Below are 27991 nucleotides of genomic sequence, written 5' to 3'. Positions count from 1 at the left end.
TTTAGAAGCACTTCCTGTGGACGATGGAGGGCCCTGCCTCATCATACTCTGGCTTGCTGATCCACATCTGCTGGAAGGTGGAGAGAGAGGCCAGGATGGAGCCTCCGATCCAGACTGAGTACTTCCGCTCTGGGGGAGCAATAATCTGCAAAGAGCAAATGTGGTGAATCATGATCGGTCGCCAAGGAATAGGGAAGGTGGTCCAGGAATCATCTCACCACACTGCCAGACTGTCCTGGAAAAGAACAGCCTCTGTGGTCAGAGAGGAACAGGAGAAACCTTGTGGTAGATTAGACTATTGCTCAGATTGTCACTCTTCCTCCCACCCCATCCCCCTGCCCCTCCATGCGAAGAGTTCAGTGTTCCACCCTGTGACTTTGGGCTGGGCCCTGTATTTGCTTTGGCCAGTGGGATGTCAGCAGACTTGACACAGGGGCTAGAAATGTGTTTCAGGCATGCAGGTAGGCACACTCTCTTGCGTCTCTGCCATCTTCATGAGAAGAATTTCCCTTGAAGAGCTACTGGACCTTCAGCCTGGGCCCCACAGTGAGAGATGTGCCCCTGACCTGAGTTGGCTGGGCCTGCAGAGCTGTCTAGCCAAGCTTGACCTAGATCAGCTGACTCCCAGCTGACCTGCAGATGCATGAGCAATAAATGCTTATTATTACGTGCCCTGAAATTTCATAGTTGCTGTTACCCAGCAATAGCTAACCAATACAAACATCTGTAAGGGGACTGCTGTTCTGTTCTTGCCTAGAGTTTGGATGCGTGGGCAGCTTGGGCTGGGATTCCTCCATTCCTGAGTCTAAGCCAGTCTACTCAACAGTCTCTTGTATCTAAGAAGTTCTCGAATTCATACATGCCACTGGGATTCCTGAGCTTGGCCTTTAGAAATTGGTTGTCATGTCAGACAACTTTGAACTCCACCTAAAAGTATATCTCAAAGGACCATGACTCTTCAACTAATTCCTGTTTCTGAAGGGACTAAGAATTTAGTGCTAGAACAAACCAGACATGAAATAGATTTTTTTGTCTCCTAAGAATCTCCCTACATATTTCCTAAATTGCAGAGATCATGGAATAGCTAAATAAGTAGGGTCTTTAGAAGTTATCTTATTCAGGCAGACAAAAGTCACCCCATTGCTCCTTTGACAGATACCTCAGGGACTGCCACAGCCACTAAGAAGGTAACAGATTTTACTGCTGGGCAGTTCTAGTTGTGAGAAGACTCTGGGTTGTCTTGGGCTGGAGGCCCTAAATCTCAGCCCCATTCCCACCATACTCCATATCCTTCCACACTTGCATATCCTGGAACTTGCCTCACCTCCCCCAGTCCAATGTGGCTGGGGTGTTTGTACCTGCACACATCCCCGGCCATCTTTGCTTACTCACTCTGTTTCCCCTGCCTGCAGTGTGCTTTCCCCTCCTCTGGTCTTGTTTAAGCTGTTCTTCCATTGATCATGTCCACAGATCAGATCTTAAACTCCTGGAAGGCCGGCAATGTTATTGAACTCAGGGCAGGGGCTCACAAATTGGAATATGCATCAAATCATTGGTGTCCATTTGTAAGTGTAAGTGGTGGGGGCACCCTAGACCTGCTGAATCAGAATCAGGTGTGGTATCCTGACACGTCGTCCTAGTAAAAAGCCGCTGCCCCAGGCCTGGCACGTTGCCCCCCATGCGGCAGACCTCGGTAAGCGTGGCTGCTCCAATTGGCTCTGGGTGAGAAGAGCCCGCTGCTCACCTGTTTTCTGGTGGCCTGCTCTGCTTCCCTGTGCCAAGCACCATCTGCTAGGCAGGGGGAAAGCCTTTGTGAAGAAGGTTCTTAGAATACTGACATAGAGAACACACTTCCTCAGATCAGGCCTACTCCCCAGAGACCAACTTTATTGTGCCTTTATTGTAACTTTCAACCTATTTGTTATCTCTATTTTACTCCTAACTCTTTCTAATCCTGTAGTAGCAAAGTTCCTAGAAGCCCTAAAAGTATCTGTCTGATTGCTTGGGGACCAGAGGCTGGGGAGAAGTGGTAAGACAGGTGGGCTCCCGTTCTGTTGAGGCCTATGCAGTGAGAAGCATCATGTGGGAGGACTGTGACCAAGATGGGACAGCACATCAGAGGCTGTCCAGGAATCAAGGAATGTTCCTGTGAGTTTGAACCAGCAGCCTGTCCTATAGCCAACATTCTCTCTTTGGAACTTTCACCCTCCTCTGGGGTGACACCCAAGTCCTTTTTTTTTTTTTTTGGCGGTACACGGGCCTCTCACTGTTGTGGCCTCTCCCGCTGCGGAGCACAGGCTCCGGACGCGCAGGCTCAGCGGCCATGGCTCACGGGCCCAGCCGCTCCGCGGCATGTGGGATCTTCCCGGACCGGGGCACGAACCCGCGTCCCCTGCATCGGCAGGCGGACTCTCAACCACTGCGCCACCAGGGAAGCCCCACCCAAGTCCTTTTTAAAGTTTAAAGATGGTGTGGCGTTGTCTCCTTCTTTTCTTTCCCTCTTTCCCTCCTCATTTCCTCCTCAAGCCCCTCAACTTCTCTCCATTCCAAATTCTTTCACCTCCTTCTCATATGGGGTCCATGAAATTGTGTTTGAGAGCCCAGGCTAAATGTGTCTGCCGCTTATGAGGGCCCAAAGAACATAATCCCCCAAGGTGAAATCTGTCTCGGGCCAGAATGATGGAGCACCCAGGAGGCCACCAAGCTGTAAGCCTGGCAGCCCAACTCGGAACATCTCCCAAGTACACAGGTCTTTGTACAAAGAACAGGATGGAGGGAGCCAGGGCAGGACCCACCTTGATCTTCATGGTACTGGGGGCCAGGGCTGTGATCTCCTTCTGCATTCTGTCAGCAATGCCGGGGTACATGGTTGTACCCCCAGAGAGGACATTGTTGGCGTATAAATCCTTGCGGATGTCAATGTCACACTTCATGATGGAATTGTAGGTTGTTTCATGAATTCCAGCTGACTCCATGCCTAGTAGAGATCGCAGTAGCTAGTCAGCATCCACCATGTCACACCTACAGCTCCTCAGGTGACCTTTCTGTTGATGCAGCTACCCTGGTTCGCCTCAGTCACCTCCCTAATGGATTATAAGATCAGACTCTAACTGGTCATCGCCCTGCCTTGAGTTTCCCCCAGTTCTGACTGATCTTTCACACTGTTCCCTGATGAATATTTCTAAAGGAATACTTTCATTGTATCACTTTTTTCACAGATTTATTGAGATATAATTCATGTACCATAATATTCACCCCTTTAAAGTGTATAGTTCACTAGTTTTTGGTGTATTCACAGAGTTGTGCAACCATCACCACAATCTAATTTTAGAACATGTTTAATCCTCCCCAAATAAACTCCATGCCCATCAGCAGACACTCTCCATTTTCCCCTGCACTCCTTCCCCAGCCTTAGGCAACCACTAATCTATTTTCTGTCTCTATAGATTTGCCTATTCTGGACATCTCATATAAATGGAACCATACAATATTTGTTCTTTTGTGTCTGGCTCCTTTCACGTAGCATAAGGTTTGCAAGGCCCATCCATGTTACAGTCTGTTATAGCCAAGTAATATTCCATTGTATGGATATACCTATCATACCATCTTTGCCTATTGGTTGACATCTAGCTACCTTAGTCTGGAACCAAGATCTTCCAGAGTAAAAGGCCCTGCCTGCCATACCAGCTCATGCCCACTTACCTGGGGTCCCCCATCTCCAGTCTTTTTTCCATGTGATATAATTCCACACTGTAGATAGAGGAATCTTCCTAAAGTGAAATACTGACTTTGCTACTCTGCTGTCTAAAAACTTCCAGGGGCTCTACATTGCTGATATGATTAACCCCCATGCTCTTTGTGTGGTCCAGTGGCTCTCTCGTTTCCTCTGTGTGCAAACACACAGACACACAGACACACACACCTCACCCATCATGTCCCAAATAGAATATGACTTGTCACTCCTCCACACTTTGCACATACCTTTCCATTTGCCTTGCACGCCATTCCCTACTCTGCACTCCTTCCATTCCCAGATACCATAAAATGACACTCATTCTTCAAGGTTCTATTCAAATATTCACCTTCTCTGAGAAGCCTTCCCTGATTTCTTAGGCCTATAGCGCTTTGTCCAGTTTGCTATTTACCACTACACTATATGTCAACATTTGCTTACAGGCCTTTCTCTTCTCTTTCTCTCTTCTCAAGAAAGTAGTTATCCTTGTATTAAATATTATCTTATTTCATCCTTGTGGCAACCCTATCTAGTAGGTACTATCATAATTTCCACTTTATAGATAAGAAAACTGAGTTTTGAAGAAGGTAACATGTCCAAGGTACAGCACTTGAACGAGCAGAATCAGGATTTAAAACCAGGTCTGATCCCCAAACTCACCCTGTTTACTGCTATAGGTTTCAGACCCCATGATTTAAATGTTGAGGGATCCAAGAAATATTTTATGTTTTAATCTCATTCTTAGTTTCATGTTTATATTCCCATCCCACTTTTCCTTTATTTTGATTTCCTTACCCTTATATTTAAAATTAGATTTTAATCTAGTTGTATTGTTTATGTATTTTTGGTCCTTCCTGGAAAAATATAGGCTAAGTATAAACAATAAACAGTGTGAGTGACTCCTGGTGTTTCTCTTTCCATCCCTGCCCTCCTAATTGGCCAGGACGACAGGCCGAGCCTCACCAATGAAGGAGGGCTGGAAGAGGGTCTCGGGGCAGCGGAAGCGCTCATTGCCAATAGTGATGACCTGCCCATCTGGCAGCTCGTAGCTCTTCTCCAGGGAGGAAGAGGAGGCTGCCGTGGCCATCTCATTCTCAAAGTCCAGGGCCACATAGCACAGCTTCTCCTTGATGTCTCGCACGATTTCTCGCTCGGCTAGAAAGAGTAGAAATGACGGAGAGTAGATACTCAGCTCTGTTAGTTTGGTTGTCCTATTTTGATCTCCATGAAAACTTCTTCCTTCTCTTTTGGGTTCAGTCTCAAGATGAATATTAATGTTTTCATTCCTCTTTCTAAAGTGAAAGTTCAAAATCTCGATTCCCAAGCAAAACTTTTTATGTGCTTTTGTCTTGCTCTCATCACTCAGCCCTGACAAAGCTGCAGGCCTTCCTGAGGGCCTTTCAGGACACATTTCCCATCTAGATGGAGGCTTATATGCTGGGAGTGTACAGAATCTAGGAAGACTCCTACCCAAAACTTCTTCCTGCCCAGGGGGCCACTTTCCCTTAGAAATTCAGACCTTACTTATTCCATTTGTCCTCAGACAAACCATAAACCCCCTAGGTAATGAAATGCGCCACCAGATTCTTACCAACATTCTGCCGAATAAAAACTAGCTCTGATCCTGGTGTGGACATGGACAGAGGTGGCAGGTCCCTGGGGAGCGAAGGAGTGCTGTGAAAGCACACTTAAAAGAGGGAAAAGCCAAGCGCTTCTTAGGATGAGTAGGTCTAAGCCTTGTCTCCCTCCCCAAGGTGTCTTGGTTGGGAACATTCCTCCTTAAATAAGGCTGCCCTGACTATCTGGTCTGGTCTAGGGGCCCAGCCCCAGCCTAGGGCCTCCCCGTTTACCCTAAAAGAGTTTGAGGACACAGGGCCACTGACTTCTCATTAGTCATGAGAATTTCTGGTCCTAGATCAGATTTGGTCCTGAGCTCAAGTCAAGTCCAGAAAGAGGCTGGGTACCTGTGGTCACAAAAGAATAGCCTCTCTCTGTGAGGATCTTCATGAGGTAGTCTGTGAGGTCGCGGCCAGCCAGATCAAGGCGCATGATGGCATGGGGCAGTGCATAGCCCTCGTAGATCGGGACATTGTGGGTGACACCGTCCCCTGAATCCAGGACAATGCCTAAGGACAGAGAGGATAAGACCTATGAAAACCTTTAGTATTTTCTTTCATCTGTCTCTTTCTGGGACCTGTTACCAAAAGATCTTCAACTACCATATTTTTCTTTAGCAGCTAGAAAATTCACCCATGGTGAGAATTATCAATCATATGTTTTGTGTACATCAATTTTTGTGTATGTCGGTTTGTTTTCCCAAATGAGACTAGAAGGCAAGTAAAATGTCTCCTCTTCTTATATTCTTTGAAACACTTTCACAAAAATGCACACGTCAATTGGCATCTAGGCTGCACGTTCTTTAGTGAGACTGGATAATGTGCATATCCTTCAGGCATCAAACTAACACATGTGTAGTGCTAAAAGGACTATAGAAACCAGCTTGAAAAAAAATAACATTCTCTACTGATGAAACTTTTAGTAAACCATGAAAGGAAATAAGTTTTCTCAATGTGATAAGAAATCTCTCCTGATCCAACAGCCACATAATTGATGGGGAAACACTACAATATTGTTACTGTATTATTATTATTTAATATTGTCCTGGATGCTCTAGCCAATGCAGTATGACAGAAAATACACATAAGAGGTACTATCATCAAAAGGGAACAGAATCATCATTATTTGCAGATAACGTGGTTGTATACTTAGAAGACCTAAGAGAACCAACTGACAAATGACTAGAGTTAATCAGATGATTCAGTAAGAGCCAGATCCAAAATAAATATCCGGGGATCAGCAGCTTACTCTTATACAAGGAGGTTGGTCACAACATATTTTATAATAAAAAATAAAAATTGGAGACAACCTAAAGGTCCTGCAATAGAGAAATGGTAAAATCAAGCAATCAATCATGGAACCATCACACAATGACTACCGTGTGGCCACTGAACATGACGTTTACAGCATAAAACCAAGCACAAAGCACGGGATACAGAACTGCATATACCTATATTTCCCCATCACCATCCTTATCACCTGCAGTGAAATTATCCTTTACTTTTATCTCTCCTCCACTAGGCTGTTAGCTCCATAATGGCTGGTCTGTCTTGTTTGACAGTGTGTGCCCATGGCCTGTAGTGTTTGGCACATGGTAGGGAGTAATGGAAAATATTTGAATGAATGAATAAATGGACAAATCAATGAATACATGAATGAATGTTTGAAAGATGTTCAGAAGCAACTGACAAAGGATTAATCTCCAAAATTTACAAGCAGCTCATGCAACTCAATAACAAAAAAACAAACAACCCAATCCAAAAATGGGCAGAAGACCTAAATAGACATTTCTGCAAAGAAGATATGCAGACTGCCAACAAACACATGAAAGAATGCTCAACATCATTAATCATTAGAGAAAGGCAAATCAAAACTACAATGAGATATCATCTCACACCAGTCAGAATGACCATCATCAAAAAATCTAGAAACAATAAATGCTGGAGAGGGTGTGGAGAAAAGGGGACACTCTTGCACTGCTGGTGGGAATGTGAATTGGTACAGCCACTATGGAGAACAGTATGGAGGTTCCTTAAAAAACTACAAATAGAACTACCATATGACCCAGCAATCCCACTACTGGGTATATACCCTGAGAAAACCATAATTCAAAAATAGTCATATACCAAAATGTTCATTGCAGTGCTATTTACAATAGCCCAGAGATGGAAACAACCTAAGTGTCCATCATTGGATGAATGGATAAAGAAGATGTGGCACATATATACAATGGAATATTACTCAGCCATAAAAAGAAACGAAATTGAGCTATTTGTAATGAGGTGAATAGACCTAGAGTCTGTCATGCAGAGTGAAGTAAGTCAGAAAGAGAAAGACAAATACTGTATGCTAACACATATATATGGAATTTAAGAAAAAAAATGTCATGAAGAACCTAGGGGTAAGACGGGAATAAAGACACAGACCTACTAGAGAATGGACTTGAGGATATGGGGAGGGGGAAGGGTAAGCTGTGACAAAGTGAGAGAGAGGCATGGACATATATACACTACCAAACGTAAGGTAGATAGCTAGTGGGAAGCAGCCGCATAGCACAGGGAGATCAGCTCAGTGCTTTGTGACCACCTGGAGGGGTGGGATAGGGAGGGTGGGAGGGAGAGAGACGCAAGAGGGAAGAGATATGGGAACATATGTATATGTATAACTGATTCACTTTGTTATAAAGTAGAAACTAACACACCATTGTAAAGCAATTATACCCCAATAAAGATGTAAAAAAAGAAAGATGTTTATGCAAGCTGTCAAGCCCCTATTAAAAATCACTTTATTTTGAAGTTCCCTCTGTTTCCCTGAGCTCCTTTCTATACCAAGGCCACATCGTACTTACACATCCAACATCATTGGTTCTGCCATTGCTGCTTCATGAGCAGAAACATTCTAGCATTGTTGGAAAGGGTGTACAAGCTCCCAGACTAACTACTGGTGAGGGAAATGGCCCTTGCAGGTTGTACTAGTCATGGTTTGTTCATGTAAATTCTTTCCAGCTATACTGGGTAGACTTGCATCTGCATTTTACATGCGCTTCCCTTCTGTTATCCCCAACCAAGGTTTTCCTTGGACTTTGACTGTCCCACTGATTCTTCTGAACAGGAATCTCTGCAAGAGCCCAGCTTTCCCTTCCTCCCTCTCAAGTCAGAAAGGGAACGGGTTACAGGGCTACTCACCTGTCGTGCGGCCAGAAGCATAGAGGGAGAGCACAGCTTGAATGGCGACGTACATGGCAGGGACATTGAAGGTTTCAAACATGATCTGAAAGAACAATGCAGAATAGAAGACTATCTGGCAGAAATCACAGCACCTCTTGGTCCACAAAATGGTTTGTAATTTTATTAAGGGTAGGAACTGTGCTTATTTACCCCACTCCCACCTCCCTTAGGTTCTGGCATGGACTACAAACAGAGCAATTATCAAAAAAATTCTGTTGCCACTCTCACCACTGTTATTCAACATAGTTTTGGAAGTTTTAGCCACAGCAATCAGAGAAGAAAAGGAAATAAAAGGAATCCAAATTGGAAAAGAAGAAGTAAAGCTGTCACTGTTTGCAGATGACATGATACTATACATAGAGAATACTAAAGATGCTACCAGAAAACTACTAGAGCTAATCAAAGAATTTGGTAAAGTAGCAGGGTACAAAATCAATTCACAGAAATCTCTGGCATTCCTATACACTAATGATGAAAAATCTGAAATTGAAATCAAGAAAACATTCCCATTTACCATTGCAACAAAAAGAATAAAATATCTAGGAATAAACCTACCTAAGGAGACAAAAGACCTGTAAGCAGAAAATTATAAGACACTGATGAAAGAAATTAAAGATGATACAAATAGATGGAGAGATATACCATGTTCTTGGATTGGAAGAATCAACATTGTGAAAATGACTATACTACCCAAAGCAATCTACAGATTCAGTGCATTCCCTATCAAACTACCACTGGCATTTTTCACAGAACTAGAACAAAAAATTTTGCAAAAAAAAAAAAAAATTTTGCAATTTGTATGGAAACACAAAAGACCCCGAATAGCCAAAGCAATCTTGAGAATGAAAAAAGGAGCTGGAGGAATCAGGCTCCCTGACTTCAGACTATACTACAAAGCTACAGTTATCAAGACAGTATGGTACTGGCACAAAAACAGAAAGATAGATCAATGGAACAGGATAGAAAGCCCAGAGATAAACCCACGCACATATGGACACCTTATCTTTGATAAAGGTGGCAAGAATGTACAGTGGAGAAAGGACAGCCTCTTCAATAAGTGGTGCTGGGAAAACTGGACAGATACATGTAAAAGTATGAGATTAGATCACTCCCTAACACCATACACAAAAATAAGCTCAAAATGGATTAAAGACCTAAATGTAAGGCCAGAAACTATCAAACTCTTAGAGGAAAACATAGGCAGAACACTCTATGACATAAATCACAGCAAGATCCTTTCTGACCCACCTCCTAGAGTAATGGAAATAAAAACAAAAATAAACAAATGGGACCTAATGAAACTTCAAAGCTTTTGCACAGCAAAGGAAACCATAAACAAGACCAAAAGACAACCCTCAGAATGGGAGAAAATATTTGCAAATGAAGCAACTGACAAAGGATTAACCTCCAAAATTTATAAGCAGCTCATGCAGCTCAATAACAAAAAAACAAACAACCCAATCCAAAAATGGGCAGAAGACCTAAATAGACATTTCTCCAAAGAAGATATACAGACTGCCAACAAACACATGAAAGAATGCTCAACATCATTAATCATTAGAGAAAGGCAAATCAAAACTACAATGAGATATCATCTCACACCAGTCAGAATGGCCATCATCAAAAAATCTAGAAACAATAAATGCTGGAGAGGGTGTGGAGAAAAGGGAACCCTCTTGCACTGCTGGTGGGAATGTGAATTGGTACAGCCACTATGGAGAACAGTATGGAGGTTCCTTAAAAAACTACAAATAGAACTACCATATGACCCAGCAATCCCACTACTGGGCATATACCCTGAGAAAACCATAATTCAAAAAGAGTCATGTACCAAAATGTTCATTGTAGCTCTATTTACAATAGTTCGGAGATGGAAACAACCTAAGTGTCCATCATCGGATGAATGGATAAAGAAGATGTGGCACATATATACAATGGAATATTACTCAGCCATAAAAAGAAACATAATTGAGCTATTTGTAATGAGGTGGATGGACTTACAGTCTGTCATACAGAGTGAAGTAAGTCAGAAAGAAAAAGACAAAAACCGTATGCTAACACATATATATGGAATTTAAGAAGAAAAAAAATGTCATGAAGAACCTAGGGGTAAGACTGGAATAAAGACACAGTCCTACTGGAGAATGGACTTGAGGATATGGGGAGGGGGAAGGATGAGCTGTGACAGGGTGAGAGAGAGTCATGGACATATACACACTAACAAACGTAAGGTAGATAGCTAGTGGGAAGCAGCCACGTGGCACAGGGATATCGACTCAGTGCTTTGTGGGTACCTGGAGGGGTGGGATAGGGAGGGTGGGAGGGAGAGAGACGCAAGAGGGAAGAGATATGGGAACATATGTATATGTATAACTGATTCACTTTGTTATAAAGCAGAAACTAACACACCATTGTAAAGCAATTATACCCCAATAAAGATGTTAAAAAAAAAAAAATCTGTTGCATTGATGCATGAATGGGAGAAAGAATCTGGCCAAGCAGCCATGTTGTGTTCTTGTGCCAGTGCTCAAGTTCCTGGCCTCTTACCTGGGTCATCTTCTCCCTGTTGGCCTTGGGATTTAGCGGGGCCTCCGTGAGCAGGGTGGGGTGCTCCTCAGGTGCTACCCGCAGCTCATTGTAGAAGGAGTGGTGCCAGATCTGGTTGGGACAAAAGTCAGATGAGTCCAGCAGACTCCCAGTGGGCTGGAGACTTCCTATGGACATGCCCATGCTGGGGGAGGATGGCACAATGTTCTCAGAATGGACTGGATCTGGAGGCCTGTCAGCCATGGGAATTGATTGCTCTTTAGAGGTTATATTCCCTCTCAATAAGGCCCCAGACAGGACTCAGACCTGGGGCCAATATACTTAGTGTGTTGATTATTTCTGTCTGACCTTGGCTCCTATTTACACGTCTCCCTTGTCTCCCCTGCTTTGTGCCCTGAGGGACAAGGCCCTCTGCAGCTCTCTGGCTTCTGGCTGTGCTTGGCTGAGAGAAGATACCAGCAAGAGGTTGGAGAGTGGGAGGGGGGAGAAGGGCAGGGTGATTTTCCGGTAACACTGTGGCCTCCCTGAGCACAGCTCCTCTTGCGCAGCCCCTCCTCAGGCTCCAGCTCTCACTGAGATCTAGTCACGCTGCTCTTGCTCTTCAGCCTTCCAGCTGGAAGAGCTTCCCTCTGTTGCTGGTACTTGAGCGCCTCTGCATCCCTTTCCGGTTCCCTAACCCTGCTCACATCTGTAAGTAGTCCTTCCTTAAATTAATTTCAGAACCCCAGCTGAGTGTATACTGTCTCCTGCTGAAGCCTGACAGATATGCATTAACTGTCAATGTCTATTACTGACCAGGCTGTTCTTTAAAGCAGGGTTTCTCAACCTCAGCGCTTTGACATTTTAAGTTCAATAATTCTTTATTGTGGGGGGCTGAAGTTTAGCAGCATCTCCGTGTTCCACCCACTAGATGCCAGTAGCACTTCTCCAGCTGTGAGGGGCAAAAATGTCTCCAGACATTGCCAAATGCCCCTGGGAGACAAAATCGCCCCGGTTGAGAATCACTGATTTAGAGGAAGTTACTTCTTCCCGCTGTGCACTGTTCCCTCTTTAGTGATCCAGGACAGCAAACAGGAGCCTTTATTTCAGAGGAATTTGGCAAAGAGTGGCAGGGACACAGGGCTTTGATTTCTTCAGAGGTGAGGCACAGGGTCCTCTGATTCCATTGTACCCATGTATTTAGGGACCCCTGGCTTTGTACTAGGATGGTGCTAAATGTGATCTTAGTTTCAAAGTCTGGAAGGGAGAAAGGCAGTCAAAAAGACAAAATACAAGACACGTCCATATTTTAATGAAGGAAGAGGCAGGAGAAGTTCGTTTTCCAGGAGATTTGAGAAGGCCCTGAAAGCAAAGGAAGGTCTCCAGAGACTGAGCAGGGCATCTGAGGCAGAGCAAATGGCACAAGCAGAGGCCCTGGGCTGTGGAGGTGTCACAGGAGACATGAAGGAGATGGCAATTAGGCTTAATAATGTGATGTCAGTATTTCCTCAAATGTGGGCCCCGGATGCTTCGGGATAATTGTTATAGGTGCAGGTTCCTAGGCTGTATCCCAGGCTCACACGTCAGAATCTTTGGGTGGGAAGGGAAAGCTGGGAAGAAGTGAGAGAGTGGCATGGACATATATACACTACCAAATGTAAAATAGATAGCTAGTGGGAAGCAGCCGCATAGCACAGGGAGATCAGCTCGGTGCTTTGTGACCACCGAGAGGGGTAAGATAGGGAGGGTGGGAGGGAGACTCAAAAGGGAGGGGATATGGGGCTATATGTATATTTATAGCTGCTTCAGTTTGGTGTACAGCAGAAACTAACACACCATTGTAAAGCAATTATACTCCAATAAATATGTAAAAAAAAAAAAAAAAAGAATCTTTGGGTGTTGGGCCCAAGCATCTGCGCTTCATCTTACTTCATTTTCGGAAGCTTTTATAAAGTACTTTAAAAGTTAAGGATGTTGACAATTTTTAAATTAGGAAAATATTTTTAAGAGAAATTAAAATTTCTCATATTTCCATTACTTAATAATAAATAGTTAACACTTTGGCTTTTTTCTTCTCCCTGATCTTTCATCTTTATGTATTTTAAATTTTATTACTACTACCATTTATTTACTTCATACGCTTTCATTTATTTATTATTTACTACTCTTACACTTCTATGTTCAATTTTGTTTCCTGTCACTTTTCAGTTAATGTAACATAAATAATTTTCTTTTCCATAGTAAACATTTATTTTCAATAAATTGAACTAAAATTTTTTTAATGTTTACACATTTCATCATATACCATCATCATCATATATTTAATCACATTACTATTCATGGTATCTTTGATTTTTGTTTATAAATAATCTTGTGAAAACTATCTTTGTACATATTACATTTTATTTTTTCTATTCAGGATGTTTTCCAAAGAAAAAAATTCTAAGAATGGAATTACTGAACTAAAGAGTATGGCAATTGGAAAACTTTTTGGTTTCTATCACCCACAAAGAGGCTAAGTTTGTCTTTACTTCAGAATAGAAATTGCCTGTTTCACTCTTAAGTGCATTCAGTGTTCTCACTCTTAATATGAAATAATTTGATAGATAAAATTAATACCTAGTTGTTTTACTTTGAATTTTTAAATAAGTTTTTAAATAATTTTTCAAATATGTTTAAACTTCTTCATATTTTCAACTTTTGATAATTTCTATTTGGCCAATTATCTGGTCATGTCCCTTGATTATTTGTCTGGTGGAGACTGTGTTTTTAATTATCAATTTACATTAGTTGTTTGTATTAATCCTCTTTTGCACTTGTGAATATTTTTTGCAATTTGTTGTTTGCCTTTTAAATTTGGTTTTGTTTTTCACACACTAGAAGTTATGATTTTTAAGAAGTCACATTTGTCATTCTTGGGATTTTTTTTTTTTTTTTTTTTTTTTTTTTTTGCGGTACGCGGGCCTCTCACTGTTGTGGCCTCTCCCGTTGTGGAGCACAGGCTCCAGAGGCGCAGGCTCAGCGGCCATGGCTCACGGGCCTAGCCACTCCACGGCATGTGGGATCTTCCCAGACCTGGGCACGAACCCGTGTCCCCTGCATCAGCAGGCGGACTCTCAACCACTGCGCCACCAGGGAAGCCCTTACATTTGTCATTCTTTTTCTCTTCTTCACCAGAAATTTGATACATACTCACACTTACTATACAGTATTTTTTATCATTTGAATTTTTATATTTAACTTTCATATTCAATTGATATGTGTTTGATGAAATTGTATGAAGTAATGGCCATAAACAGATTCCCTATGCCCCAAATAATGAATTGGTTGTCACTGAATAATTCATTGAATTATTGAATCCTTCTCTACCCTCTGGTCTTGGAAGTTTCATTTACCATGTATTTCTTTTTTACCTCTGTATCGGTACCAAATTGTTTTAATTTTTATAACTTTATATTATATTTTACTATTTGGATATAGCAAGTCTCCTCTCATAGTTTTTCTTATTCATTTTATTCTCATAAATTTTGTCTTATTTATTTTTCCACACTTTATGATCTTGCATAATTAAAACTCGTGATATTTCTAGCCAAACTCATAGAAGCAGAGAGTAAAACGGTAGCTACTAGGAGCTGGGGGAAGGGAAAAGAGAGGCTATCTTAGTCAAGGCATACGAAGTGTCAATTATGTGGGATGAGTAAATTCTGGAGATCTAACTTAATATATTAGCATGGTGACTAAAGATAGCAATGCTGTCCTGTATACTTGAAATTTGCTAAGAGGGTAAATCCTAAGTGTTCTCACTGCAAGGGGAAAAAAAAAAAAACACAAACTATGTGAGGTAGTAGATATGTTAATTAGCTTGAATATGGTGACTATTACATAATGTATACACATATCAAATCATCAAGTTGTATACCTTAAATATATACAATTTTTAAAATTGTGAGATTTTTGTTAGAATGGCAATGAGCCTATAAATTAATTTGAGAAGATTTGACAGCTTTATCCTATTCAGTTTTTCTTTTAAGGCACAGAATATATTTTAGGGGTTTCTTTAAAGAGTTCATATTACTACTGTGAATAAAATATTTTGTCTATTATGTTTTCAAATTAGATATCATTAGAAATATAATAATATGTGCCACGTATGGAGCATTAAGTATGTTCCATGCCTTGGGATTATACTAAATATTTGCCTAGTTCAACCTCCAAAGCAACCTGATGAAGAAAGTATTTTTATTTCCACAAATAAGGAAGTTGAGGCTTAGAGGGAGGGATTTGCTCCTAGATCTCCCTGCCACTGACTCCAGTGTCTGTGCTCTTAACCATCCCACGGAGTGAAGCAAGAGCTATTGTATTTTTACCTATTTATGTCACATTCAGAGTGACTGAATCTAGGGTTTAGAGAAATTGAATCTAGGGTTTAGAGAAAAGTATATGTGTACTACAGATTTCAAATCAGCTTTCTTTATTCCCAGTTGCAGTCTGCTCAATAAGCCCTCTATTACATTTCAAAAGACAGTCATTGCAGAAACAAGAATTCTCAGACAACTGTCAGTGGAATTTATCAAAAGAATATTCGAAATATTGTACAGCAACTATACTTCAATTAAAAAAAGAATATTAGAAAGGCTCTATTAGCATTTTGCACGTGATTTTGTGGAACACAAACTACCATTTAAAAATGACCCCCCGGGCTTCCCTGGTGGCACAGTGATTGGGAATCCGCCTGCCGATGCAGGGGACACAGGTTTGTGCCCCGGTCCAGGAGGATCCCGCATGCCGCAGAGCGGCTAGACCCGTGAGCCATGGCTGCTGAGCCTGCACGTCCGGAGCCTGTGCTCCGCAACGGGAGAGGCCACAACAGTGAGAAGCCCATGTACCGCAAAAAAAAAAAAAAAAAATTACCCCCCACGTCTTCTTTTTTTAAAGTATTTTATTTTCATTTATCATTTACAGGTGGTTTGTTCCTGATATTAATATTTCCTAGGTATCTAGTGAGAGTTTGATCTTTTTTGGGGTGGGGGGGCACGTGGCACGCGGGATCTTAGTTCCCAGACCAGGGATCGAACTCCCGTCCCCTGCAGCAGAAGTGTGGAGTCCTAACCGCTGGGCTGCCAGGGAAGGCGACCCCTCAACATCTTCTGACATGAAAAAAGCTTCTAGAAACCGGTAGAGATTCCTATTTAAATTTTTCACTAGAGAAGCATCATACTAATATAGCATCAATGCACCTATCTGAGGTCATGACGGAAAATAAAGGGGAGAAAGCTATTTGCCTTTCTGGAAGCAGCAACGCATTTTAAAGAAGGATAAGCACTGCGCTGGAGTGAAAGCTGGAAAGGATAAAGCTGGGACTTAGGCGGGACCAGGTCCTCAAACGCCAGACAGTGAGTTAGGAACCTACTGTTGGTTAGTGAAGAGTCTGAGGAGATGAGTGACATGATCTGGTCTGTTTTTAGAAAGACAAGCTTTGCAGAAGTGCAGAGAATGAATTAGGTGAGTGAGGCAGGAGACAAAGAAATCAGTCAGGAAGCCATTGGAATCGTCTAGTGAGAGATGTTGGCAGCTGAGGCTGGGGAATGCCCAGGGGGATGGACAGGAAGGAAAGAAGGATGTGAGAAACATTGCAGAGGAAGAGTTGACAGGGCAGAGGGTGGGTCTTGATGATGTTAAAATGAGCACACTAAAGGGGGTGTCCACCAATACCTTCTCCATGTCATCCCAGTTGGTGATGATGCCGTGTTCAATGGGGTATTTGAGAGTTAGGATCCCTCGCTTGCTCTGAGCCTCATCCCCCACGTAGCTGTCTTTCTGGCCCATTCCCACCATTACACCCTGCAATGCAAAAGAGAAGGAAGGAGAACAGAATTGGCCGAGAGCTCCACTTAGAGGAATTCAGGTATTGGAGGGTCTCTGAAGAAGGTTAAAGATAGGGAAAATGTCCTTCTTCCCCTGGAAACCGGACTGAAGGAGACAGGGTGAGGCAGATACCAATGAATGTGGAGATGGCAGGAGGGAAGGCAGAGGATTTCTTGTCTCCTCTGTCCTAAAACAATGTCATTTTCTGAGAGAACAGGGCCAATCCATACACGTCTTCCTCTTACCTTACCTTACTTAGCACACACACACACGCACACACACGTGCAGCTCAGCATAGACTCCACAGTGCAGTGCGTCCTCCTACTAACTCAAAGCCTTGGGTCCAGATGAACATATACCTGGTGGCGAGGACGACCCACAATGGAAGGAAAGACAGCCCGGGGGGCGTCATCTCCTGCAAAGCCAGCCTTGCACAGGCCAGAGCCATTGTCACACACGAGCGCAGTGGTCTCCTCTTCACACATGGTGAGTCTGGCCGAGTGAACCAGGGGCTAGAGCACCTAGGGAACTGGGGAGAAGAGAGGTAATTGGCCACTTGTCAAAATCACGTTGGAGACAGTATTCTTGGCTGTCTTGGGGCCTGACCCCATTGGCAACCAGGACCTAGTTCCAGGAGGGAAGGTATGGACCTGGCCCCTTACTCTCTGGCATTTGGGCTTCTTCCCTCTACCCTACTGTTTTGGGCTGAACTGTTTACTCCTCAATTTCTATGTTGAAGTCCTAACCCTAGTACCTCAGAGTGTGACTGTATTTGGGGATAAGGCCTTTAAAGGGGTAATTAAAGTAAAATGAGGTCATTAATCCAATATGACTGGTGTCAGGTATGCCTAATTCAATAGAACAGGTATCTTTATAAGAGGAAATTGGAACACAGACACACACAGAGGGAAGATCATGTGAAGACACAGCAAGAAGACAAATCATCTACAAGCCAAGTTGAGAGGCCTCAGGAGAAACCAGCCCTGCTGATACCTTGACTTCAGACTTCTAACCTCCAGAACTGTGAAAAAATAAATTTCCCTTGTTTAAGCCAATCTGTGGTACTTTATTATGGCAGCCCTAGCAAATTAATCCACCTGCCTCTCGAAGACCTGAAATGACTACAAAGCATTAATCCAATGGAAAGAATCTCTAAAGACTTGAAGTTTAGAAAAGGAATTGAAAAAATTTGCAGTAAACATAATTAAGGGTTACTATTTGCTATATAAAAGAACTCCTACAAATCAATAAGAAAGAAGTAAATAGCCCAAAAGAGAAAAATAAAAAGACTATGAATAGATAATTGACAAAATGAAATGCAAACACCCAACAATTACATGAAAAGATGTTCCGCCTCACTAGCTATCAGGAAATGCAAATGAAATAAGACCATTTTCACCCATCGTATTGTTAAGATTCAAAGTTTTATTATAGGTGTTGGCAAAGTTGTGGGAACACTGGCACTCTTTAATCAGAGAAACACACCAACACACAATCTGGTACTATCCAAAAGTTCCTTGTGGGATACTGTACTGAGGTTAAGAGAAGGGCCAGGCAGATCGACGTGGACTAATGTGGATAGATTTCGAAACCATTCTGCTGAGTGAACAAAGCAAGTTGCAGAATAGAATGTCCAGCATAAAACCATTTATGAGTTCTTTTAAGAGCACAAAACAATATTGTGCATTTTCCATAATTTTCTTTTTGTGTGGATGTGAACACATAGCAAAAAGTTCTGGAAAAAAAAAGTCTAAGACTGATCATAGTGGTTACCTGGAAGTGGGAAGGGGACTGAGAGGAGAAGTGCTGTAATGTTTTAATTGTTAACAAGGAGACTGTATCTATGTATAGTTTATAATTAAAATCAATCATACATATCATTAAGGAAAAAAAGATGCATGTGAAAATGTACAATCCTAAGGGTAGGAGCCCCTTGAGGAGGACAGGGCAACCTGAGAGGAGAGAGGAAAGTGAGAGAAGTCGTGATGGGACTCACTGTCTCTGTTTCTTCAGATGGAGAAAAACAGAGAAGTCCTTCCTCCAATGCTGATATCTGAATTGGGACGACTGCAAAGTGATGAGGGAATGAATTTTTCTAATGTCTGTTGCAGGTTTTCTTTCTTTGGGTGAGGGGCAGTGTAAAAAGACCACACCTGACAAATTCTTGGCACTTGGTGAAGCAAGAGAAGCAATGGCAGCTCAGGAGATGTTGTGTGGATTGCCTTCCAGCCTGAGAAGCCCCTCAGTGGGGCAGAGTGGAAGTGGGGAGGGTCCCAGCTCTGGGGGAGGTGGGAGTCCAGAGAAGAGAGGCATGGAGAGAGAAGGTGGCTGCAGAGGACAGCCCACCAAGCTTCATTTGGAACGAGCGGCAGGAGGGGAAGAAGAGAGCTGCCCTAGACACCTGGGATGCTGGTCCTCCAACACCCTTACGTGGAAGGAGGACAGCAAATACCATGACCAAAGCAAAGAGGAGACAGAATCACAGCCTGAGAACGGGAGGTCAGAAAGGCTACCTAGAGACTGAGCAGAAGCTTATTCACACAGTTTGCAGGCTAAAAGGAAGCCCTTGCCTGTTATATTCAAAGCAGGGTGCACACTAGGGGACAGGCCCACTGTGACTTCTTGAATCCAGCTCTGCTTGTCCTTGCTGATCCTCACGATCACCCATGTTCAAAGTGATAAAGTCCCAGTTCTCGCCCTTGGCCTACAAGGCCCAACAGGGTCTGGCCCCTGCCTGTGTCTCCAGGCTTATCTCCCCCCTGACCCCCCTTGGCCTTCTTACTCTGGCTATGTGGAGTTCCTTTCCATTCTCCGAATATGTCATCTTGTCTCCCTTCTGGCCCTTTAGACACAGGGTCTGGAACACCCTTCCCCCAACCTATTTGCTACTGACTCCCATCCCCTGTCAGGCCTCTGCATCAACACTGCATTTTCAGTCTCTCTGGCCCACCGGTCTCAGTTAGTGGCCCTTCTTCTTTGCCCCACAGCACCTTGAACTTGTCCCAGCAATGATCAACTCTGCACATCTGGGCTCATCTGTAGCTCTGTAAAGGCAGGAGCTGGGCCTGTCCTGTTCTCCAGCGATTCTTCTGTAAGCCTAGCACAATGTCTGGCACAGGGTGGGCTCTTAAACCTTTTTTTACCCAGATGAATGAGTGAATGAATCAATGGATGTCAAGGAGAAGGATTTTCAGAATAACAAAGGTAGAACAAACACTGGTGAGAGGACACTGGTCTGAGATGAGGTGGAGATTGAAGGAAAGTACTTAGTTGTTCAAAACAATGTTGTCTCTGGTCTGAACAGTTTCTGGATTGCAGGGAAGATCCTTAAACTTCTGCCATGTTAGACCAATGGAGAAATGGAGAGATGTCAGGAGATGGAGATGGCAAATGTTGTTCCAATATTCAAAAAGGGAAAGAAGGCAGATATCTAAAACCTCAGATAATCTTGATATGCAAATTAGGCAGGTTTCCAGAAGGTGTTATTAAAGAAAGCACTATTAAAGAAGCAGTGGGCTTCCCTGGTGGCGCAGTGGTTAAGAATCTGCCTGCCCAGAAATAGAGACACAGATGTAGAGAACAAACATGTGGACACCAAGGGGGGAAATTGGCGGGGGTGGGGGGGTGGGGATGGAGTGATGAATTGGGCTATTGGGATTGACATGTATACACTGATGGGTATAAAATTGATGACTAATAAGAACCTGCTGTATAAAAAATAAATAAAATAAAATTCAAAAAAAAAGTAAGCTTCTTCCAAGCAATTCAGAGGGAAATAGAATATAAAATTTTAGAATTTTAAAACATTTTTTCCCCCTTCTGTTGTTTTCAAAGGCTTTGGGGGTGGCGGGGGGAGGTGGTGGTAGTGGGATATTGGAGTTAGACTAGCCATAACATAAAAACAGTGAATTTTACTAAGGAAAGTGAATCCCAGGAATTTTGTTCAAATAGGATAGACTCTTGTTGTGCTAGAGGTGTCCTGTGTTGAAGTTAGTAGGCTATATGGGAGTATTTGTCTAGAAAAGAAAAAAAATATTAATTGGTATTTTATTGATGACAATAAAGTTGGAATATGATAACTAAAAAAATTAAAGAAAAGAAGAATCCACCTGCCAATGCAGGGGACATAGGTTCAATCCCTGGTCCGGGAAGATCCCACATGCCGCGGAGCAACTAAGCCCGTGCGCCGCAACTACTGAGCCTGCGCTCTAGAACCCACGAGCCACAACTACTGAAGCCCGTGCGACTAGAGCCCGTGTTCCTCAGTAAGCGAAGCCATCACAATGAGAAGCCCGCACACCGCAACGATGACCCAATACAGCCAAAACTCAATAAAATAAAAATAACTAAATTAAAAAACAGAAGCAGTGATTTCTTGAAATTGATTAGGGTTTACCAAGAACAAGTGTTGGCAGACTGCCAGCCTCCCTTTTTCCACAGGACCCCTGGCTGGAAATGCAGGAGAAGGAGGGAGACATTGAGCTTCACTTGATCTTGGCATCTGACAAATTCTCCCGTGATATCCCTATTGATAAAGCCATGTGGGCTGAACAATAAATCAGTTAGGCATATTTACAGCTGCCTGAGTTATTGTCGCTGAAAGGTGTTAATTGATAGGTCACTGTCAACCTGGAGGCAATGATATGCCTCAGAGCTCCACTCTCGATCCTTTCTCATGTGACATGTTTATAAATGAGTTGGATGAAAATATAGAGTACATGCTGATCAAATGTCCAGATAAAACACACACGTTGGCTGGAAGAATCGAAATCCGAAAGATCTCAAAAAGCAGAGAAAATGAACTGAGTCCACTAAGATTAAATTTAATAGGATAAATATGAGGGTGCGGATGTGAGTCTAGATAACCAAACTGTGAAAGCTCTCGTTCAGCCTCTGTGAGCAGGACCTGGGGTCTTGTCGACAGTCTGCAGTGTCCTGGAGCCATGATAAAAGCTAGCCCCACCTTCGGCCAGAGCGCTGTGTCTGGTTCTTAGGGCCACCCTTGCCAGCAGAGCTGTGGGAAGGTGGGTCCCCGTTCACGGCTGACAGGGCAAACTGTACTACTTTTCTAAAGGGGAATTCAAAACTACTTATCAAAAGCCTTAAAAGTGTACATATCTTTTAACTCCACAAAGACACTTCTAGGAATTTATCCTTGGGAAACACTCATGGGTGAATGCAAAGATTTGGCCAACTTTAATGCGAAAAAAAGTTATTGAGTAATAAATAAAATGGTTTCTAAACTAGGTTCCAGAAACCTCCTTATGACAGAGAGAGCAGAATATTTAATATCCTGGGAAAAGTGCAAGCTGCTCTGTTAGGTGAAACACAACATGTTCTGTGCTTCCATTTTTGGTAAAAATGTATTTTTAATTTTTAAAAATTGGGAGCCTTTCACATACATTATCTATTTAATCCTCACAAAAGCCCTGAGGGAAGATATTTTTAGTTCCATTTTACAGATAAGGAAACCAAGTCTCAGAGAAGTGAAAGGACTTAGCTCTCCGGCTCCTCACTGGGAGAGGCAGGGCTGGCCTCAGCCCAGGACAGGCTTCGAAGCCTGGGCTTGCACCTTCCCCACCACCTCAGTGAAACCCTCACAACTTCTCCATGTTTGGTGTTTTTGCTTCTGCCTCTCTGTCTCTCTAGCACCGTTGGCAGCAAAAGCCCTAAAACAAAAGGGCCTGTGTTCTTTTCTCTCTCTGAGCCTCTGAGCCCCTCCTATGCCATGCCTAGGTCTAGATTTATGTTTACAGCCCCTGCATCGGTGTTTAGCACGTAGTAGGTGCTCAGTGTATGTTGGATGGCGATCCCACCACCTTCCTGGCCTTCCCCTGACGATCTGCTCTGCCCCTGTCCCTGCAAGCTGAGCTCGAGTCCCCACAGGCCAGTCTCAGGGCTGCTCGGTCATGTGGGCGTGATTTAGAACCACACAGGGACAGTCTTCTTCACAAGCTGGTCACAAAGAGTTGTGTTTCCTTGTTCTAGCAGGTGGTCCACCTTGAGGAGAAAACAACCTCGAAAGCTAGAAGGTGGCCAAGAGGCAAAGCTGCACCTCTGTGACTGTCTCCCTCTGGGGTCCCCTCTCTCTTGTGACTTATAGTTCAAGCCTGTCTGGCTTTTCAGTGAACCCTTTTGTCTCCCCTTGAAGTTCCCCACCCATAGTAAGAAAGAACGTTGGACTTTGTTTCCCAGCAGCTGAGACAGCTGGCCTGGAGTGGAGCTTGGCGTGGCCTGTGCTGTGCTGCCCGGGGAGAAGACTTGGGCCCTGGAGCCAGGCTCTCCTGGAATGTCTCTGCCAGGGGAAATTCTAAACTTCACTCAGCCACTTGCTGGTAATTTGTGGCTAGACTTGAGCGTGTCAACTGAACCAGAGCCAACGTCACTGTGGTTTCCTGGGTCACACCACTTTGCACTCGCAGAAAGCCGAGTGCACTGTTCTGGCTCTTTCAGCACGTACTACATCTGGGCTTCATTGAGGATTTCACAGAGTTAGAAACACAGCTCCCCGCTCCTCTCTGAAAAGTGGCCAAATCCAAAGACATAATGAGCACAAAGAATTTGCTCACCCACGCATCCCCCTGGCCACCCCCAAGCAAACATGAGGACAAGATGAGAGCCCCCTACCCTCACTCTGAAGGAGAAGGGTTTCGCTTCAGAGTTCTCTCCTGCCCTTCCTTCTTTGCTCTCCTCCCTCTGGGCACCCCTTCCCATGGCGAAGTCCCACGGCTCCCTCTTTGGCCTCCAGTTTCCTCAACTGTAAAATGGAAATGGTGACATTCGTTTCCCACGATAATGGATCAAATGAAATAATGGAAATGAAGTGCTTTATAAATTGGAAATCAATTTAAATCAGGGTCAGCAAACCAACGCCTGTTTTTGTGAGGTCCGCGAACTAAGAATGGTTTTGACATTTTTTAATGGTTGCAAAAAAGCCAAAGAATAAGATTCTATGACCCAAGAAAATTATATGAAAATCAAATAATAAATAAAGTTCTATTGGAACGCAGCCACACCCATTCACTACATACTGTCCACGGCTGCTCCGGTACAATGGCAGAGTTGAGTAGCTGTGACAGAGACCTTTAGACTCACAAAGTCTAAAATATTTACTATCTTGCCCTCTACAGAAAAAGTTTGCCAGCCCCTTTTGTAAAGGGCTGCAAAAATAATAATTCTTATGATCTCTCTTACTCTTCTCCATTAGAGCTTGCCCCCCGGATGAAGCCTACCATACCGGAAGGAGATGAATTGATCCACTTCACCAATCAATGATTATTGAAGGGAAGGTTGAATTTATGCCAGCTCCCAAGGACGTTTTCATTTTAGGGGAAAGTCTGAGTCCTAAAAGGAGGGCCTCTCAGATAGTGAGATTTCAAATATTAGTTGGGGAAACATCTTGGAGTGAGGGCTTCAAATGACAAGTAAGCGCTGCCTATTATAATCTGCAAACACATATATCCATACAATGACTTCACAAGAAACACTCCTATGGTGGAAAATTCTAGCAGCACATCTTACTAACTTCGGGGTATCTCGACTTGGTTAATATACACTAATTAAATTAAAAATGGCTTCTGGGGCTTCCCTGGTGGCGCAGTGGTTGGGAGTCCGCCTGCCGATGCGGGGGGCGCAGGTTCGTGCCCCGGTCCGGGAAGATCCCACATGCCGCGGACCGGCTGGGCCCGTGGGCCGTGGCCGCTGGGCCTGCGCGTCCGGAGCCTGTGCTCCGCGGCGGGGGAGGCCGCGGCAGTGAGAGGCCCGCGTACTGCGAAGAGCAAAAACAAATGGCTTCTGGCTAGCAATATTTCTGATCCTCAGGAATCTGCCGTTTGGAACTGCTCTTCTGGCTTTTACCTCGGCCACTCACTCTCTCCCCCTGCTCAGCTCTAGTCCCAACCCCTCTCCTGAGCTCCGGAGCCCATGGGGCATCTACACCCCATGCCCTGGCACCTCAACTCCACCTCTGAGACTGCTGTCCTCATCACCGTCCTTTGACTGGAATGGCCCCTCAGAGATCTGCACCACCCACCCGGGATGGAACCCAAGCCCAACACCCTGACTGCTTCCTCCTCCCTCCCAACCAATCCCCAGGCCCTCTTATTTCTGCCTCCATGCAGCTCCAGCCACCAACTGGGGACCACTGCACTGCTGTAGCACTCTTGCCCTGTCCGGTCCACTCCCCTCACAGCTGCCCGAGCAGTCCCTTTAGAGGGCAGACCTCTTGCTATCATCCTTCTGTTGTGCCCCATTGCCCAATCCCTAGTAATCTGGCCCTGCCTGCCCCTCTGACCTTAGCTTTCCCTGCTTCCTGCCTTGAAATCTATATTCAGTGGAGTTGAGCTCCTTAAAAAGTCCCAAAGACCATGCTCCCTCTGTCCTGGAACTACCCCTACTTCAGGACCCAGCTCAGGTACCCCTTCCTCCAGAAAGCCTTCCCTGATAACTTCTGGGCTGGGTGAGGGACTCCTCCTGTGCTTTACCCCTTTCATATATTTATCTTCTCCATGGTTCTCATCTATCTCTCCCAGTGATTGCAGAAGCCCCTACACTGTCCCTAAGGAGCAGAGACAGTGCCTGGTACATAACAAGTGCTCAATAAATGTTGTCAGAATGAACAAAGGGAAGGAAGAAAGAAATCTAGCTTCAAGGTCATGATATCATTCTGCCCATCTTGGTTTCCCAGGCGTAACATGTAGAATCTCTGCTCATTAGAGTTTCTCTAGTGCCCATGCATCTCTGTCACAGGAATCTCTGTCTTGCTGCAGCCCAAGGGCTAACCTCAAGGTCTAAACCCATTCAAATAATAAAAGCAAGTGCTACAGCTTCCCTATGCAAAGTGTGGTCCCAGACCAGCAGCCTCAGCATCCCCTGAAGTTTATCAGGAATGGAAATTATCAGGCCCCACCCCAGTCTACTGAGTCAAAATCTGGGGTGGGAGGCAACAAAGCAATCTGTGTTTTAACAAGTTGTCCAGGTGATTTTTAAAGTTTGAGCACTCAGGGCCAGGCCCTGATAGTGTTGACCTGAGCACTTTATACATATATTATCTCATTTAATCCTCACAACAGCACTGCCAGATAGGTATTATTACCATTACACCCATTTTACAGGTGAGGAAATTGAGGTAACTTTGGTAGCTGGGGAGTCTGCCTCCAAGGCCTGCATCACTACCCCAGCCAGCCTCAGCTGTAAAGAGATGTTAGCAGACTCTGTTTGCAAAAGCGGACACAGCCCCTTGGTCTATTTTCCTCTTAATTATTTATGCTCTTGTGTCTGTGTGTGTGTCATTGGGGGAAGATGATGGCATTGATGGGTGGTTTCACAGCCAGGTGTGGGTCTTTTGTACAAGTTGCTTAACTTCTCTAAGGTCTCAGTGTCCTCATCAGAGAACGAATTAGATGGTTCCACTTCCTTCCAGCCCTAAAACCTCATGATGCCCCAGGACACTTACTCCACTCCACTCCACCTTTTGCATCCTCCAATGACCCTGGAGCTTTCAAGGGTGAGAAAACGCTTAGCCAAGTATGAATCAGAGAGACCCGTGGGGGTCTGAAGAAAATACTCACCCATCCCCAGTAGACACAGACACAGGGGCCATAATTGGTTTGGATTTAAATGTCCCGAGCAGAAGTCATTTCTCTGAAAAGCGTCTGTTCCCCTAAAACAGCCTCCCAGACATTCTGAGCCACGACAAAGCACACCTCATGGGTGTAGATCTGCGCTGGCTCTGATGAGCAGTGAGAGCAGAGACCGCAGGTGACACATCCCACCCACCACCCAGTTAGGAGGGCAGGGAGTCCCGTTCCAGGCTGTTCCTGCCCCAGGATGCCCCATGGCCAGAAATACCTTTTCCTGGCAGGCAGCAGTGTGCTTGTAGGCAGAGTTGCACACCAAGGGTCTTGACGTGTGACCTGGGCCAGCGTCACAGAAGCCAGGCCAATCTGGAGGCGCCTCCTGCACCCAGGGGTCCGGCAGCCCCAGAAAGACAGAGATGGCAGAAGCTGTACAGTACTCACCGAGTGTATGAGAGGTCCTTCTCCCAGTGACTGAGGGCTGGTGTGTCTTTGGCATAAATACCAGAGCAATATAAAACCCCAGAGGCGGATCTTCTTTAAGCAGAGTCCCTAAAAAGGCCAGCTGACGGTGTGTTAGCAGTATTACCATATAAGGTGCTTTTTTCAATAAATCGGCCTTGTGGGGGGGTGGGAAGGGGGTTGGGTAGAGTGAATTATCATTTGAAAAATGTATGCAAAAGGACTCGAGAGGCAGCAGCCTCGATGCTGGCAGATTTGTTCCTTTTATGCTGCACTTGCATAAACAAAACTCACACCAGGCCTTATAAGCTGCCCAGAGTGAGGCCAGATGGAGCTCTGTTCCTGGAGAGAGAACCATACCAAGAATGGCAGTGGGCCTCCTCCCTCCACACCTCCCTACTCAGGCCCTGATGCCCGCCACCCCTTGGCAGTGTCCCCAAAATGGATACAATTGTGCCTGGTCTGGTGCAAGCCCAGGACAGCTAAAAGCCAAAGGGAAAAGCCATCCATACCTGGGAAAGCAATCCTGCGTGCCCTCCTCACCTGCTGCCCCCACCCACCGCGAGCTCCTAACCCCTGGGCTGAGTCACCTGGGGACCCAGGACAGCAGAAGCCTCCCCTGGAACCTCATTGTCTCCTTCCTTTCTCCTTTCCTTCCTGGATTCCCTCTGCCGGTCCCTGAACATTGGGAATACAGCCCAAGGTAGCTGCTTCAGTGTGGAGGCACACCTAATAAGACTCGCAAGCTTTTAGGCTTGTCCATAGTCCTGAGGTTCCTGCTCTTCTTCTCATGTCCTCTTCCTGAGTAGCTGCTTCATTTCCCAAGCTAGCCGCTACCAGCTCTATGGCAATTACTCTCACCTCCACATTCCCACAGTCCCAATGCCTCCTGCCTGATCCAGACTAAAATTACGGATTGCTTATTGGACATCCCCACCCAGATGATCCTCCAAAACAGAATCCTCGTCCCCTACCCTCGATGCTGC

The 27991-nt window shown here is 44.4% G+C and overlaps 1 protein-coding gene across 1 annotated transcript; it reads right to left on the bottom strand.

Annotated features, from left to right (window-relative positions):
* Position 1: 1 nt before the first annotated feature.
* Positions 2 to 27020, bottom strand: ACTG2 (actin gamma 2, smooth muscle; the record flags this gene model as incomplete). Its single annotated transcript, XM_082851659.1, has 9 exons — positions 26988 to 27020; positions 17328 to 17497; positions 16816 to 16944; positions 11125 to 11235; positions 8536 to 8620; positions 5698 to 5859; positions 4697 to 4888; positions 2796 to 2977; positions 2 to 145 (listed from the first exon to the last, which is right to left on the bottom strand). The coding sequence occupies exons 2-9, from the start codon at positions 17451 to 17453 to the stop codon at positions 2 to 4; spliced, it is 1131 nt and encodes a 376-aa protein (XP_082707785.1). The 5' UTR covers positions 17454 to 17497; positions 26988 to 27020.
* Positions 27021 to 27991: the final 971 nt, after the last annotated feature.

The sequence above is a fragment of the Leucopleurus acutus genome (genome assembly GCF_964270905.1).
Source record: "Leucopleurus acutus genome assembly, chromosome: 12".
NCBI classification, from domain to species: Eukaryota; Metazoa; Chordata; class Mammalia; order Artiodactyla; family Delphinidae; genus Leucopleurus; species Leucopleurus acutus.
Note: the sequence above shows the minus strand (reverse complement) of the source record. Positions and strands in the feature narration are given on the sequence as shown.